This window comes from Oncorhynchus mykiss, chromosome 9, assembly GCF_057628025.1.
Source record: "Oncorhynchus mykiss isolate SJ-2025 chromosome 9, ASM5762802v1, whole genome shotgun sequence".
Classification (NCBI taxonomy): Eukaryota; Metazoa; Chordata; class Actinopteri; order Salmoniformes; family Salmonidae; genus Oncorhynchus; species Oncorhynchus mykiss.
Window position 1 is genome coordinate 64,854,715 of NC_143030.1, and position 15,151 is coordinate 64,869,865.

Sequence of the window (15,151 nt, forward strand, 5' to 3'; positions counted from 1 at the left end):
CTGAGACCAGCCACCAGGACAGCTGATAAAACTGTAGGTTTGCACAGCCCAAGAATTTCTTCGCAAGCTGTCAAACTGTCTCGGGAAGCTCATCTGCGTGCTCCTCTTCCTCAACAGGGTCTTAACCCAACTGCAGTTCAGTTTTGACTTCAGTGGGCAAATGGCCACTGGCTGGAGAAATGTGATCTTCAGATTCCCGGTTTCAACTGTACCGGGCAAATTGCAGACAATGTATGGCGTTGTGTGGGCGACTGGTTTGCTGATAAGAGTGCCCCATGGTGGTATGGGCAGGCATAAGCTACAGACACAATTGCATTTTATCCATGGCAATTTGAATGCAGAGACACAGATCCTCAGTGCCATTCATCCGCTGCTGTCACCATGTTTCAACAATGCACAGCCTCATGTTGCAAGGATCTGTACACAATTCCTGGAGGCTGAACATGTCCCAGTTCTTTGAGATGTTCTGGATCAATGTGTACGACAGTGTGTTCCAGTTCCCGCCAATATTCAGCATACAGCCATGGAAGAAGAGTGGGACAACATTGCACAGGCCACAATCAACAGCCAGATCAAAGGAGATGCTGCATGAGGCAAATGGTCACACCAGACACTAATTGATTTCTGATCCATGCCCAAACCTCTAAGGTATGTGACTGATTTCCTTATGAACTGTAACTCAGTGAAATTGTTGCATTGACATTAAGTATGTTCAGTAAATTTGCATTCAAGGACAAGGCTGTAGGTTTATTTAAATAATTGGTGATGACAATGCTTGTAAACATGCAATGTGCAGGTCAACTGGTTCTTACTGTAAATAAGAGCATTTCTCTACATTGACAAGTACTTTAGGTGGTATATTTTATTTCAGAAACATGACCTTAATACACCAGATAATGGATTCCAAAGCCCCAAAGGAGTTGAACAAGTAGATCAAATGCATTTTGTAAAAAATACAAAACAGTTTGCATATTTATCTGAGAATCTTATTGGCAACTTCAAAATGACTGACTGGCAATCCCATACATTTTTAAATGGATTGCACCCATCCACCAGCAAGGCACATTGATTGAGAGGGCATTTGCCATTTACTGTAGCTGTGCAGTTTGTCACTGGTTGGTGAATAAAGTTCTAACAATTTTTCCAACATGAAATGCATTTCCTATCAACTAAACAATGCTTGAAAAAGTAAAGTGCCATCATAGCTGAAACATTTTTAAATATGTCTAATGGCCTGTTGAATTGCAGTGATTATTCACCAGTGTCCTGAGAGCCAGTATCACCTTAATACAGCATTGGCAATCAACATTAGGTGCTAATGTAAAGCAACATTATATAATACATTGCACTTACTACTCTACTATCAGTAGTTGCTCTTTGCTTTTCCCCAATGTCAAAAGCATCCTTATTACAACCCACTGTACAGGGTTGGGTAGGTTACTTTCTAAATGTAATCTGTTCGTTACTGGTTACCTGTCCAATTGTAATCAGATTACTCCCCTCAAACTTTTGGTATTTTTTTTTCTTTATTAGTCCACTGATAGTTGTTTTTCATGTCAGCAGTCAAATTAAAGATTTGACTTAAGCGCTTCATCTTGCTAATTTGACTGCAGACATGCAAAACATTTTGGAACTGTATCAACAGTGGACTAATGAAAAGAGTAAAATGGGTTTCCATCGCATTTAACTCTGACAGTTTTCTCAAACAAAATGTTGGGGTATAGCAAATAAGCAAATAAGATTTGATTTGGAGCCTGAAATTACCGACCAGTTTGAGACATTGCAATGTTATCACATTTCTGTCACAATCACCACAGAAATGCAATGTATCAAGTAATCACTTTGCCCTAAAAGTGAGATGAGTTGTAAAGCCTGGTGTTTATTCCATTGCGTTGGTAGACTGCAGATGTTGACGGCCTATAGGAAAGTTGCCCTGCCCAGCATGGTGAGAGATGGCTGAATTAATGGAAGTGGCAGATCACTCCTTGTTCCTTCCTGTTAATGTTGGTAGGGCTTTGGGTAGTTGGTAGAGAGCAAGACCATGCTATGCAGAAGCAGAGACCTCTGACTCTGGGACATAGAGGCATGAGGACAATAAGCCATATTTACATCGGTCTCCCAACAAAGAAAGAAAAACACTGTCGGGAGAGAGGGAATAGATCCCTTTTGGACGAGAGGAGAACTGGAGCCACTGAAAGCCATTCCAGGCACTGGTTGATGCTGAGACTGCCAGAGTCAAGCCCCTTGACAGCAGGCCTGACAAGACCAGGGTTGAGTTATCAATTGAACTAGTGGCAAATTACTAGTATTTGATCCATTTGGGTTTTTGCTGACAGAGTGCATTCTGAAAGTATTCAGACCCTTTGACTAGGGCTGTTACGTTGACCGTAATACCAGTGACCGTTTATTGACGATAATTAGGCTTCTCCAAGCTCTGATGCTGCTGATGGTCATTAGTACCCTACCAAACTTGCTAACTGCCTGGTACTCAGCACTCTATTGTCCCTGTAATCACTTGACATCAATGCAAAATTAATCAAATCTAAAACACTTAGAGCTCATGTTGCGCAACATTTCTATAGGCTATGCAATTGCTGAGAAAACAGAGTGATGGCCTAAAGAGGGGATCCCATCAGCTTTTTATAGGCTAGACATACTATTTATTTCTCAACTTCTCTAATATTAACCACATTGCTTATCTTTACAACAGGAGTATAGCCTACCTACCTGTCTGGCATGAAAATGAACCACGGGAAAAGCTTCCTCCGTTCGCTCTAAGTGCATAGATGATGTATTTTTTTTTCTTCCCATTCCCCTGTTTCGAGACGGGTGCATGATAATGGTCCATTCTAAAATCAAAACAATTTCACATTATTTAGTATATGTAAAGACAAGATTAAATCAAGAACAGTCTGATGGGTGAGAATATTAGCCTATCACTTGTGAAGGACGCCCAGCATAAGAAACAATGCCTTTTTGCAACTTAAAAAGAAAATCAGTCACACATTTCATGTAACCTAGCCCATAGGCCTATATGTTTTGATAAGGTTATCAAAACTAAAGTGGCCAAAATTACTTTAAAATTAGGCATATTTAATCTGCTTTACAAGGGGTATAGAGCCTGACTGGCATACATAAGCAGTGCGTGAGTTTCAAGTTTGGGGAAGATTATTTTCACCATAAATGTACCTTTTTTATAATAAAAGCATTACATGCATAATTGCATTTATGGTGTTTTCCAATGGAACATTCACGCTTATAGCCTAGTGCCATGTGTGCATTGCTGTGCTTATAAAGTGAAGAAATAGCCTAAGTTTAAACGTTCTGATCTGTTGCGTCAGCCACATTGTTTAAAAAGTTTGATGCTAGTGGTTGTATAAATTTGGGATCGATCGCATCCCACAACTGTCCCAGACGGTTTGGAATATTTATCTCGCACAGAAATGAATAGATAGACTTTTGTACTATGGAGGATAGATTCATATTGGCTAGTGCTTTTGCTGTTCGTTAGACCTACTTATCTTTTTGGCTGACAAAGTAAATGTGGACAGTTCTTCCAATATCTTCACTACGCTCCTTGGAATTGGATAAGGATGCGTGCAGTGGCGTCCCCAATCTGTCTGTCTTCACCTGTAGCCTGTGAGAGAGACCCGATCACGTGATGGAGAGCCATGTGAGTGAGCGGCGCTTCGAGGCGCGCACCACTCCGGAATAAGAGCGCAATGCAGCACTCTGGGCCAAGGGCACAACGGCCACAAAAGGCATGGATTTTTGGGGGTGCATTACGGCCACACAAAGGGGATGCCTCCATCATTTAAGGCATTATCAAGTGCTTGTAAAATTGTGAATGAGAGACTTATGACGTGTGTGTATAGTCTGCTCAAAAAAGAAAGCAGAGCTCATGCAATTCAAGCGACTTTTTAATCATCATTAGTCACATCATGCAGCCTTACAATGTATTAAAAATCAAAACCTATAGCCCAACGTTTGTAGAACTAAAGTTACATTAACTCTAAATTAAGCATCTAGGAATACCTGTTTTTGTTAATTGAAATTTCCACCACCCCATTCAACAGAATAGCCACACTCCCTCAAAACGCTTGGAGAAAATATCCTTTATTTTATTCAGCTTTGTTCAATTGTATTCTTCATAATTTAAAATGCTACGGAATTCTAAGCAAATCTTGTCTGCTAAGTGAACTAGTGTAGCCCACAGTCATTTGGTATAGCCAGATCAGGACCAAACATAAGGACAACTCAGAGTATGCTATTCTGAAATGGACTACATTCCTTATATCATGCTACTTTAGACCTGTAAAATAAATGACAGATTTATTGTAAAGGTGTAGGCTATATTACATGGATTTATTAGACTTGTTAAATATAGATGTTCCAAAGGTCTGCATCAGTGGCTTGTAGGCTCTGTGTGGAAGCCAGGACATGCGAAATGTGTTTGATAATTACTGTGAGACCGACAGACTGACTTGAACCTCACAGGTGACATTGACCGCCACCCTTGACTTTTTCCACATTTTATTATGTTACAGCCGTATTCTAAAATTGTTTACATGTTTTTTCCCCCCCTTCAATCTACACACAATACCCCATAATTACTTTTTTCATTTGTGCAAATTTATAAAAATAACTGATCACATTTACATAAGTATTCAGACCCTTTACTCAGTACTTTGTTGAAGCACCTTTGGCAGCGATTACAGCCTTGAGTCTTCTTGGGTATGACGCTACAAGTTTGGGCCACCTGTATTTGGGGAGTTTCTCCCATTCTTTTCTACAGATCCTCAAGCTCTGTCAGGTTGAACGGGGAGCGTTGCTGCACAGCTATTTTCAGGTCCCTCCAGAGATGTTCGATCGGGTTCAAGTCCAGGCTCTGGCTGGGCCACTCAAGGACATCCATAGACTTGTCCCAAAGCCACTCCTGCGTTGTCTTGGCTGTGTGCTTAGGGTCGTTGTCCTGCTGGAAGGTGAACCTTTGCCCCAGTCTGAGGTCCTGAGTGCTCTGGATCAGGTTTTCATTAAGGATCACGCTGTACTTTGCTCCATTCATCTTTCCTTCGAGCTTGATTGGTCTCTGTCCATGCCGCTGAAAAACATCCCCACAGCATGATGCTGCCACCACCATGCTTCACCGTAGGGATGGTGCCAGGTTTCCTCCAGATGTGACGCTTGGCATTCAGGCCAAAGAGTTCAATCTTGGTTTCATCAGACCAGAGACTCTTGTTTCTTATGGTCTGAGAGTCCTTTAGGTGCCTTTTGGCTAACTCCAAGCGAGCTGCCATGTGCCTTTTACTCAGGAGTGGCTTCCGTCTGGCCACTACCATAAAGGCCTGATTTGGTGAAGTGCTCCAGAGATAGTTGCCCTTCTGGAAGGTTCTCCCATCTCCACAGAGGAACTCTGGAGCTCTGTCAGTGGCCATCAGGTTATTGGTCACCTCCCTGAGCAAGGCCCTTCTCCCCCGATTGGTCAGTTTGGCCTGGGCGGCCAGCTCTAGGAAGAGTCTTGGTTGTTCCAAACTTCTTCCATTTAAGAATGATGGCGGTCACTGTGTTCTTGGGGACCTTCGCTGCAGACATTTTTTGGTTCCCTTCCACCAATTCCTTCAACTTCATTGCTTGGTTTTTGCTCTGTCAACTGTGGGACATTTTTATACAGACAGAGATGTGCCTTTCCAAATAATGTCCAATCAATTGAATTTACCACAGGTAGACTCCAATCAAGTTGTAGAAACATCAAGGATGATCAATGGAAACAGGATGTACCTGATCTCAAATTCGAGTCTCATAGCATAGGGTCTGAATACTTAATAAAAACACGTTATTTACATGTTTTAATAAATATGCAAAAATGTATACAAACCTGTTTTGCTTTGTCATTATGGTGTATTGTGTGTAGATTTTATGAAAAATGAATGTAATCCTTTTTAGAATAAGGCTGTAACATAACAAAATGTGGAAAAGGGGAAGGGGTCTCAATATTATCTGAATGCACTGTATGAATCCGATTACATGTAGATCTTAAGAATGAGGTCCAGTGATGTGCACTGACCTGTCTCAGCTCTGAGTCATCCAACTGGTGCAGGCCATGTCTGCTGAGAGCACGGTCCAGCTGTAGTAGCTCTATGCCGTGGCTGTTCAGTCGAGTGGCAATCCTGGGAGTTGGGAAGCGGGGAGTCAGGAAGAACAGGGGACAGAGTTGCCTCTGGAGACAAAGAGGCTTACAGTGAGCTCAAAGTATTGGGACAGTGTTATATTATTTGTTGTTTTGGCTCTGTACTCCAGCACTTTTTGGATTTGAAATTATACAATGACTTAGATTAAAGTGCAGACTGTTAGCTTTAACTGGATGGTATTTTCATGCACATGAGTGAATTGTTTAGAAATTCCAGCACTTTTTGTACATAGTCCCCCCATTTTATGGTACCAAAAGTATTGTGACAAATTCACTTGTAGTAAAAAAGTTAAATGTAGAAGTGTTTAGAAACATTATATTCTTATTTACAGTGACTTTTAAATGACTTACCATGATGTAGTCCTTGTGTGCTATGAATAGGGGACCAAATACTAAATGTTTTTCTACTTTATACACAGAAGTGAATTTTCCCCAATCATTTTGGTCTCCTACAATGGGGGGACTTAGTATGTTCAAAAAGGGTGGTAATTTCTAAAACGGTTCACCCGGTGTGGATGAAAATACCTTCAAATTAAATCTGACAGGCGAAACTTTAACCTCAGTCATTGTATTATTTCAAATCCAAAGTATTAGAGTACAGAGCCCCAACAAAAGTGTCACTGTCCTAATACTTTGAGCTCACTGTATGTTGTGTATTTCTGACGAGGCAAATCCAGTAGGTCTGACATCCATTCCGTAAACCCATGACTCGTTTTTCAGGAAATTTCTGAATAAAAGGAAGCACTGACCATCTGATCTGCGTTCATTCTCTTGATACCCAGGGGAGGTCCAGAAAACAAGTCTCGAATTGCCTGGATGTCAGATATGTACCCCAATTTGCACCTAAAAACACAAGGACCGGTCAGACATCAGTGTCTAGAGGCCCTTATTAGCTGCATTACAGTCACCCATGGAAAAACATATCCATATTTGCCCAACAAAATGTTGGACAGTGAACACATTGGAACATGGGAGTAACATACATATATATTACTGCTCAAAAAATAAAGGGAACACTAAAATAACACATCCTAGATCTGAATGAATGAAAAATTCTTATTAAATACTTTTTTCTTTACATAGTTGAATGTGCTGACAACAAAATCACACAAAAATTATCAATGGAGATCAAATTTATCAACCCATGGAGGTCTGGATTTGGAGTCACACTCAAAATTAAAGTGGAAAACCACACTACAGGCTGATCCAACTTTGATGAAATGTCAAAATGAGGCTCAGTAGTGTGTGTGGCCTCCACGTGCCTGTATGACCTCCCTACAACGCCTGGGCATGCTCCTGATGAGGTGGCGGATGGTCTCCTGAGGGATCTCCTCCCAGACCTGGACTAAAGCATCCGCCAGCTCCTGGACAGTCTGTGGTGCAAAGTGGCATTGGTGGATGGAGCGAGACATGATGTCCCAGATGCGCTCAATTGGATTCAGGTCTGGGGAACGGGCGGGCCAGTCCATAGCATCAATGCCTTCCTCTTGCAGGAACTGCTGACACACTCCAGCCACATGAGGTCTAGCATTGTCTTGCATTAGGAGGAACCCATGGCCAACCGCACCAGCATATGGTCTCACAAGGGGTCTGAGGATCTCATCTCGGTACCTAATGGCAGTCAGGCTACCTCTGGCGAGCACATGGAGGCCCCCCAAAGAAATGCCACCCCACACCATGACTGACCCACCGCCAAACCGGTCATGCTGGAGGATGTTGCAGGCAGCAGAACGTTCTCCACGGCGTCCCCAGACTCTGTCACGTCTGTCACATGTGCTCAGTGTGAACCTGCTTTCATCTGTGAAGAGCACAGGGCGCCAGTGGCGAATTTGCCAATCTTGGTGTTCTCTGGCAAATGCCAAACGTCCTGCACGGTGTTGGGCTGTAAGCACAACCCCCACCTGTGGACGTCGGGCCCTCATACCACCCTCACGGAGTCTGTTTCTGACCGTTTGAGCAGACACATGCACATTTGTGGCCTGCTGGAGGTCATTTTGCAGGGCTCTGGCAGTGCTCCTCCTTGCACAAAGGCAGAGGTAGCGGTCCTGCTGCTGGGTTGTTGCCCTCCTACCGCCCCCTCCACGTCTCCTGATGTACTGGCCTGTCTCCTGGTAGCGCATCCATGCTCTGGACACTACGCTGACAGACACAGCAAACCTTCTTGCCACAGCTCGCATTGATGTGCCATCCTGGATGAGCTGTACTACCTGAGCCACTTGTGTGGGTTGTAGACTCCGTCTCATGCTACCACTAGAGTGAAAGCACCGCCAGCATTCAAAAGCGACCAAAACATCAGCCAGGAAGCATAGGAACTGAGAAGTGGTCTGTGGTCACCACCTGCAGAACCACTCCTTTATTGGGGGTGTCTTGCTAATTGCCTATAATTTCTACCTGTTGTCTATTCCATTTGCACAACAGCATGTGACATTTATTGTCAATCAATGTTGCTTCCTAAGTGGACAGTTTGATTTCACAGAAGTGTGATTGACTTGGAGTTACATTGTGTTGTTTAAGTGTTCCCTTTATTTTTTTGAGCAGTGTGTGTGTATATATGTGAACCTGCACTCTCAAGCCCACTGCCCAGTGGTGTTGGACACTGTGGGAATGGTTCACTTCCTGGAACTCTGTCTGCTGCTGGCGGGTCCAGAAGTGGCGGATCAGGAGCTGGCGGAGGAAAAGGTACCTGGTTGTAAAAAGGAGAGGGAAGCAGAGAAGAGAAACATGACACATGAACAAAGAGGGTTTCAATACATTTTAGGGGGGGGCACAATGTATTATCAGTGAGGTCATAAATGCACAATTATTTGACCTTTTAACTGCCATTTAATTGATCATTAAGATATTTGCTAACTGAATATGAGTCAAGAGGAGGATGTTGATGACTTAAGTGAACTCACATTAGGACAAACACCAGATAGTTGGCAAATGGAGGAATAGAAATTAACAGCAGCGGAATGGCTTTAATCATGTCTCTGCAAAACTGAGAAAAACAAACATCGAAAAAGTTACCTTTTACATGCTAAGGAGAACTTTTCAGACAATACTATTAATACTACTACTACTAGGCAGATTATAAAGAAAGACTGCTAACCACATAAGAACTTTCCTTGTTATTCATGTGTATGCCCTAGCCTCCACCGACCTGCCCGAGTTTCTCCATATCACGATAGGTTAAGTCCTGGACTTTGACTCTGTTGGTGAGCATCCTTGTTTTTATCACCTTCACCTCTTTGGCATCTTGGAAAAAGAGCCGAAATCCTGAAGAATGGTAATACAAAAGATGGCTTCATTGTAATGGCAGCACAGAAGCTGCCAGAAGCCAAATTAACTAGGCTACATCTTTGTGTTTCTTTTGCCTTCAAACGTGAAATCTTATTGGTTGACCGAATACAAATAATTTTGCTACAGTATGGTAGATCTGTATAAATAGAGATGCCAAACAAAGGTTTGATGACGAAACAACACAATTTATGTACCCACTTATGAGAGTTTAACATGGTGCTGTGGCGAGCTGAGTTTTTACCTTTCGTAAAAGTGCTATAGAGAACATAAAAGCGAGGGACGTCTTTGGAGGAAGTGCTCATATTTGGCATTGACCCTTTGAAGCCTGGACACAACTTGCTGGCCATTCCCTAGCCTGGATTTGGAGGATGAGCAGTGTCTATACAGCCGCAGTCTAAAAGACACAAAAGAAATGGTAATGAAAGTACATTACATAAACAAAAGTATGTGGACGCCTGCTTGTCGTACATCTGATTCCAAAATGATGGGCATTAATATGGAGTTGGTCCCTTCTTTGCTGCTATAACAGCCTCCTCTTCTGTGAAGGCTTTCCACTAGATGTTGGAACCTTGCTGTGGGGACTTGCTTCCCTTCAGCCACAAGAGCATTAGTGAGGTCGTGCAATTAGGCCTGGTTCGCAATCGGCGTTCCAATTTATCCCAAAGGTGTTTGATGGGGCGAGGTCAACGCTCTGTGCAGGCAGGCCAGTCAAGTTATTCCACATCGATCTCGTCAAACCATTTCTGTATGGACCCCGTTTTGTGCACAGGGGCAATGTCATTCTGAAACAGGAAAGGGCCTTCCCCAAACTGTTGCCACAAAGTTGGAAGCACAGAATAGTCTAGAACAGGGGTTCTTAAACCTTTTCAGCCTGGGACCCAAATTAGAAATGTGTTTTCCTGGCACCCAAGCATAGGAAAATGACTATATGTAAATATCAGTACAGTTCATTGCCCTTACACCGAAAACAAATGCAATATAGACAAAAACAAATAATGAAATATCTATTCATGTTTAATTTCCCCATTAAAAACACTTACATACCTGTCTCGGTTGGAACGGTTGTTGTTAAAATACAAGCAATTTCCATTCTGAACAGGAATAAACTGATTGATCACATCACACAGATGAATAACAGAACACACACACAGGCTTTTTGATAGGGTTGTACTAACAGGACAGAAATTATTGTTGAAAGAGCTGGAACTGCTGCTGTAAAAATACAATTCACAATAACAGCACTTGCACAGTTGACAGGAGCAGCTCTAACAGGGCAGACATTTGACAAACTGACTTGTTGGAAAGGTAGCATCCACCCCTCATCACTGTCAAACGCTCCCTAAAACACTTCAGCGAGCAGGCCTTTCTAATCGACCTGGCCCGGGTATCCTGGAATGATATTGACCTCATTCCATCAGTAGAGGATGCCTGTTTATTCTTTAAAAGTGCTTTCCTCAGCATCTTAAATAAGCATGCCCCGTTCAAACATTTTTTAAACCAGGAACAGATATAGCCCTTGGTTCACTCCAGACCTGACTGCCCTTGACCAGCACAAAAACATCCTGTGGCGTACTGCATTAGCATCGAGAATAGCCCCCGCGATATGCAACTTTTCAGGAAAGTTAGGAACCAATATACACAGGCGGTTTCGAAAACAAAGGCTAGCTTTTTCAAACAGAAATGTGCATCCCTTAGCACAAACTCCAGGAAGTTCTGGGACACTAAAGTCCATGGAGAATAAGAGCACCTCCTCCCAGCTGCACACTGCAATGAGGCTAGGAAACACAGTCACCACCGATAAATTCGCAATAATTGAGAATTTCAATAAGAATTTTTCTACGACTGGCCATGCTTTCCACCTGGCTACCACTACCTCGGTCATCAGCCCTGCACCCCCCACTGCAACTTGCCCAAGCCTCCCCATTTCTCCTTCACCCAAATCCAGATAGCTGATGTTCTGAAAGAGCTGCAAAATCTGGACCCCTACAAATCAGCAGGGCTAGACATTCTGGACCTTCTCTTCTTAAAATTATCCGCCGAAATTGTTGCAACCTCTATTACTAGCTTGTTCAACCTCTCATATCGTCTGAGATCCCCAAAGATTGGAAAGCTGCCGCGGTCATCCCCCTCTTCAAAGGGGGAGACATTCTAGACCCAAACTGCTACAGACCTACATCTAGCCTACCCTGCCTTTCTAAGGTCTTCGAAAGCCAAGTTAACAAACAGATCACTGATCATTTCAAATCCCACATACCTTCTCCGCTATGCAATCTGGTTTCCGAGCTGGTCATGTTTGCACCTCAGCCACGTTCAAGGTCCTAAACGACATCATAACCGCCGTCGATGAGACAATACGGTGCAGCTGTATTCATCGACTTGGCCAACGCTTTCGACTCTGTCAATCACCACATTCTTATCGGCAGACTCAACAGCCTTGGTTTCTCAAATGACTGCCTCGCCTGGTTCACCAACTACTTCTCTGACAGAGTTCCGTGTGTCAAATTGGAGGGCCTGTTGTTCGGTCCTATGGCAATCTATGGGGGTGCCACAGGGTACAATTCTCGAGCCGACTCCTTTCTCTGTATACATCAATGATGTCGCTCTTACTGCTAGTGATTCTCTGATCCACCTCTACGCAGACGACACCATTCTGTATACTTCTGGCCCTTTGGACACTGTGTTAATTAACTAACCTCCAGACAAGCTTCAATGCCATACAACTCTCCTTCCGTGGCATCCAACTGCTCTTAAATGCAAGTTAAACTAAATGCATGCTCTTCAACCGATCGCTGCCCACACCTGCCTGCCCGTCCAGCATCACTACTCTGGACGGTTCTGACTTAGAATATGTGGACAACTACAAATACCTAGGTGGCTGGTTAGTCTTTAAACTCTTCTTCCAGACTCACATTAAGCATCTCCAATCCAAAATTAAATCTAGAATCGGCTTCCTATTTCGCAACAAAGCATCCTTCACTCATGCTGCCAAACATACCCTAGTAAAACTGACTATCCTATCGATCCTTGACTTCGGCGATGTCATTTACAAAATAGCCTCCAACACTCTACTCAGCAAATTGGATGCAGTCTATCACAGTGCCATCCGTTTTGTCACTAAAGCCCCATACACTACCCACCACTGCGACCTGTATACTCTTGCCTGCTGGCCCTCGCCTCATATCCGTCGCCAAACCCACTGGCTCCAGGTCATCTATACGTCGTTGCTAGGTAAAGCCCCGCCTTATCTCAGCTCACAGGTCACCATAGCAGCACCCACCCACAGCACGCGCTCCAGCAGGTATATTTCACTGGTCACCCCAAAGCAAATTCCTCTTTTGGCCGCCTTTCCTTCCAGTTCTCTGCTACCAATGACTGGAATGAACTGCAAAAATCACTGAAGCTGGAGACTCATATCTCCCTCACTAGCTCACAGATCACTGCACCTGCACATAGCCAATCTGTAAATAGCCCATCCAACTACCTCATCACCATATTTATTTTGCTCCTTTGCACCCCAGTACCGCTACTTGCACACTCATCTTCTGCACATATATCACCCCAGTGTTAATTTTCCATACTGTAATAATTTCGCCACTATGGCCTATTTATTCCCTCACCCCCCTTATCCTACCTCATTTTCACACACTGTATTTATTGCATTATTGACTGTATGTTTGTTTATTCCATGTGTAACTCTGTGTTGTTTGTGTCGTTTGTGTTTGTTATCTTGGCCAGGTCGCTGTTGTAAATGAGAACTTGTTCTCAACTAGCCTACCTGGTTAAATAAGAGGTGAATTAAAAATAAAATGATCAGAGAGTATTTATAGTGCATGGGACACAACTTAACCACACATTCAAGTCCATTATAAAGTAGTATTGTCTATGACAACTCAAGACAGAAAAGTAGCCTATAATACTAGTCTGTTCAAACAACTGTTTGTGCAGTATTTTTTACCAACTGCTCCCATGATGGTTGTCGTGCCAAACATCTAGAAATGGCAAGTCGGCTGTGACAGCACTTGGACAGATCTGGAACCAGGCTAGTGCTTACTTGCCCTATGTTGTTGTCAGTATCTTTGGTTGGGCTTTACCAAATATTTGCCAAGATAGGACTGTTAAGAGAAGTGCCACAAAACAGTGGCTCGACAATGACTACACAACATTAAGATACATTTATATAAAGTTTTGAATGAGTTGTCAATACCTTGCTCGAGAGGTGGCCTTGAAAGAGGAGCATGTAACTGTAACCCCATTAGGTCGGATTCCGTAAAATGTCACAGCCAACCCTCCACACACCCCAACACAGAACAGCGCCATTTTTAGGAAGCGCAAACTACCCGTTGCGCTCTTCAGCAATTGGCTGTATGATTACCGTAATGTACCTACTACAATGTTACTTGTTCAGCAGACTGCAATTTGTTGCTACTTTTTTTCACAGTGTTGAGATAATTGATGACGAACATAGAGGAAAAGGCAGACCTTTTGTACTGAAGATACCCCGCTGTTATGTGGATGCTTTACATTTTGCAAATTGTGATACACAGATGCATGTACCGTTGACAACGTTTCTCAGAAAATCTGTTCTGAGATCATTTTCTTGTTTCAACTAATCAATCTTTATCATCATAGATGTGTGCTATTGGCTCTGCAAATGAGTACTTTGTCAAACATATTCACGGCACAATTTGTCAAATGAAAAGTTTTACCTTGAATTGTAGATATTTCATTAGAATGCCATTTTATTGATCAAGAATCACCAGAGCCAGATACTTTTTTTTATTTTTTACATAAACTATATGTGGACACCCCTTCAAGTTATTGGATTCGGATATTTCAGCCACACCCATTGCTGACACGTGTATAAAATTGAGCACACAGCCATGCAATCTCCATAGACAAATATTTGCAGTAGAATGGCCTTACTGAAGAGCTCAGTGACTTAACGTGGCACAGTCATGATGCAACCTTTCCAACAAGTGAGTTCGTCAAATTTCTGCCCTGCTAGAGCTATCCACCCAGTCAACTGTAAGTGCTGTTATTGTGTAATGGAAACATTTAGGAGCAACAACGGCTCAGCCGTAACATGGTAGGCCACACAAGCTCACAGAACGGGACCACTGAGTGCTAAAGCGCGTAAAAATCATCTGTCCTCGGTTGCAATACTCCAAACTGCCTCTGGAAGCAACGTCAGCAAAATAACTGTTCGTCGGGCTGTGGCTGAGCAGCCGCACACAAACCTAAGATCACCATGCGCAATGCCAAGCGTCGGCTGGAGGGGTGTAAAGCTTGCTGCATTGGCCTCTGGAACAGTGGAAACGGGTTCTCTGGAGTGATGAATCACGATTCACTATCTGGCAGTCCGACTGACGACTCTGGGTTTGGCGGAGTCCAGGAGAATGCTCCCTGCCCCAATGCATAGTGGCAACTGTAAAGTTTGGTGTAAGAGGAATAATGGTCTGGGGCTGTTTTTCATGGTTTGGGCTAGGCCCCTTAGTTCCAGTGAAAGGAAATCTTAACGCTACAGCATACAATGACATTCTAGATGATTCTGTGCTTCTAACTTTGTGGCCACAGTTTTGGGAATGTCCTTTCCTGTTTCAGCATGACAATGCCCTTGTGCACAGAGCGAGGTCCATACAGAAATGGTTTATCAAGATTCCATCGAACACCTTTGGGATGAAT

General features: G+C 43.2%; 1 protein-coding gene and 1 long non-coding RNA gene across 2 annotated transcripts; both read right to left on the minus strand.

Annotated features, from left to right (window-relative positions):
* Window positions 1-844: 844 nt before the first annotated feature.
* On the minus strand, window positions 845-6,218 carry LOC149981299 (uncharacterized). Its single transcript, XR_016483388.1, has 2 exons — window positions 6,065-6,218; window positions 845-2,849 (listed from the first exon to the last, which is right to left on the minus strand). It is a non-coding gene; the product is annotated as an uncharacterized LOC149981299 (long non-coding RNA).
* A 612-nt stretch (window positions 6,219-6,830) lies between these two features.
* Window positions 6,831-13,808, minus strand: LOC110531226 (LETM1 domain-containing protein 1). Its single transcript, XM_036988549.2, has 6 exons — window positions 13,674-13,808; window positions 9,711-9,863; window positions 9,330-9,445; window positions 9,085-9,167; window positions 8,747-8,870; window positions 6,831-7,030 (listed from the first exon to the last, which is right to left on the minus strand). Exons 2-6 carry the CDS (start codon window positions 9,814-9,816, stop codon window positions 7,007-7,009), a joined length of 453 nt encoding a protein of 150 aa, XP_036844444.1. The 5' UTR covers window positions 9,817-9,863; window positions 13,674-13,808; the 3' UTR covers window positions 6,831-7,006.
* Between the last annotated feature and the right edge of the window lie 1,343 nt (window positions 13,809-15,151).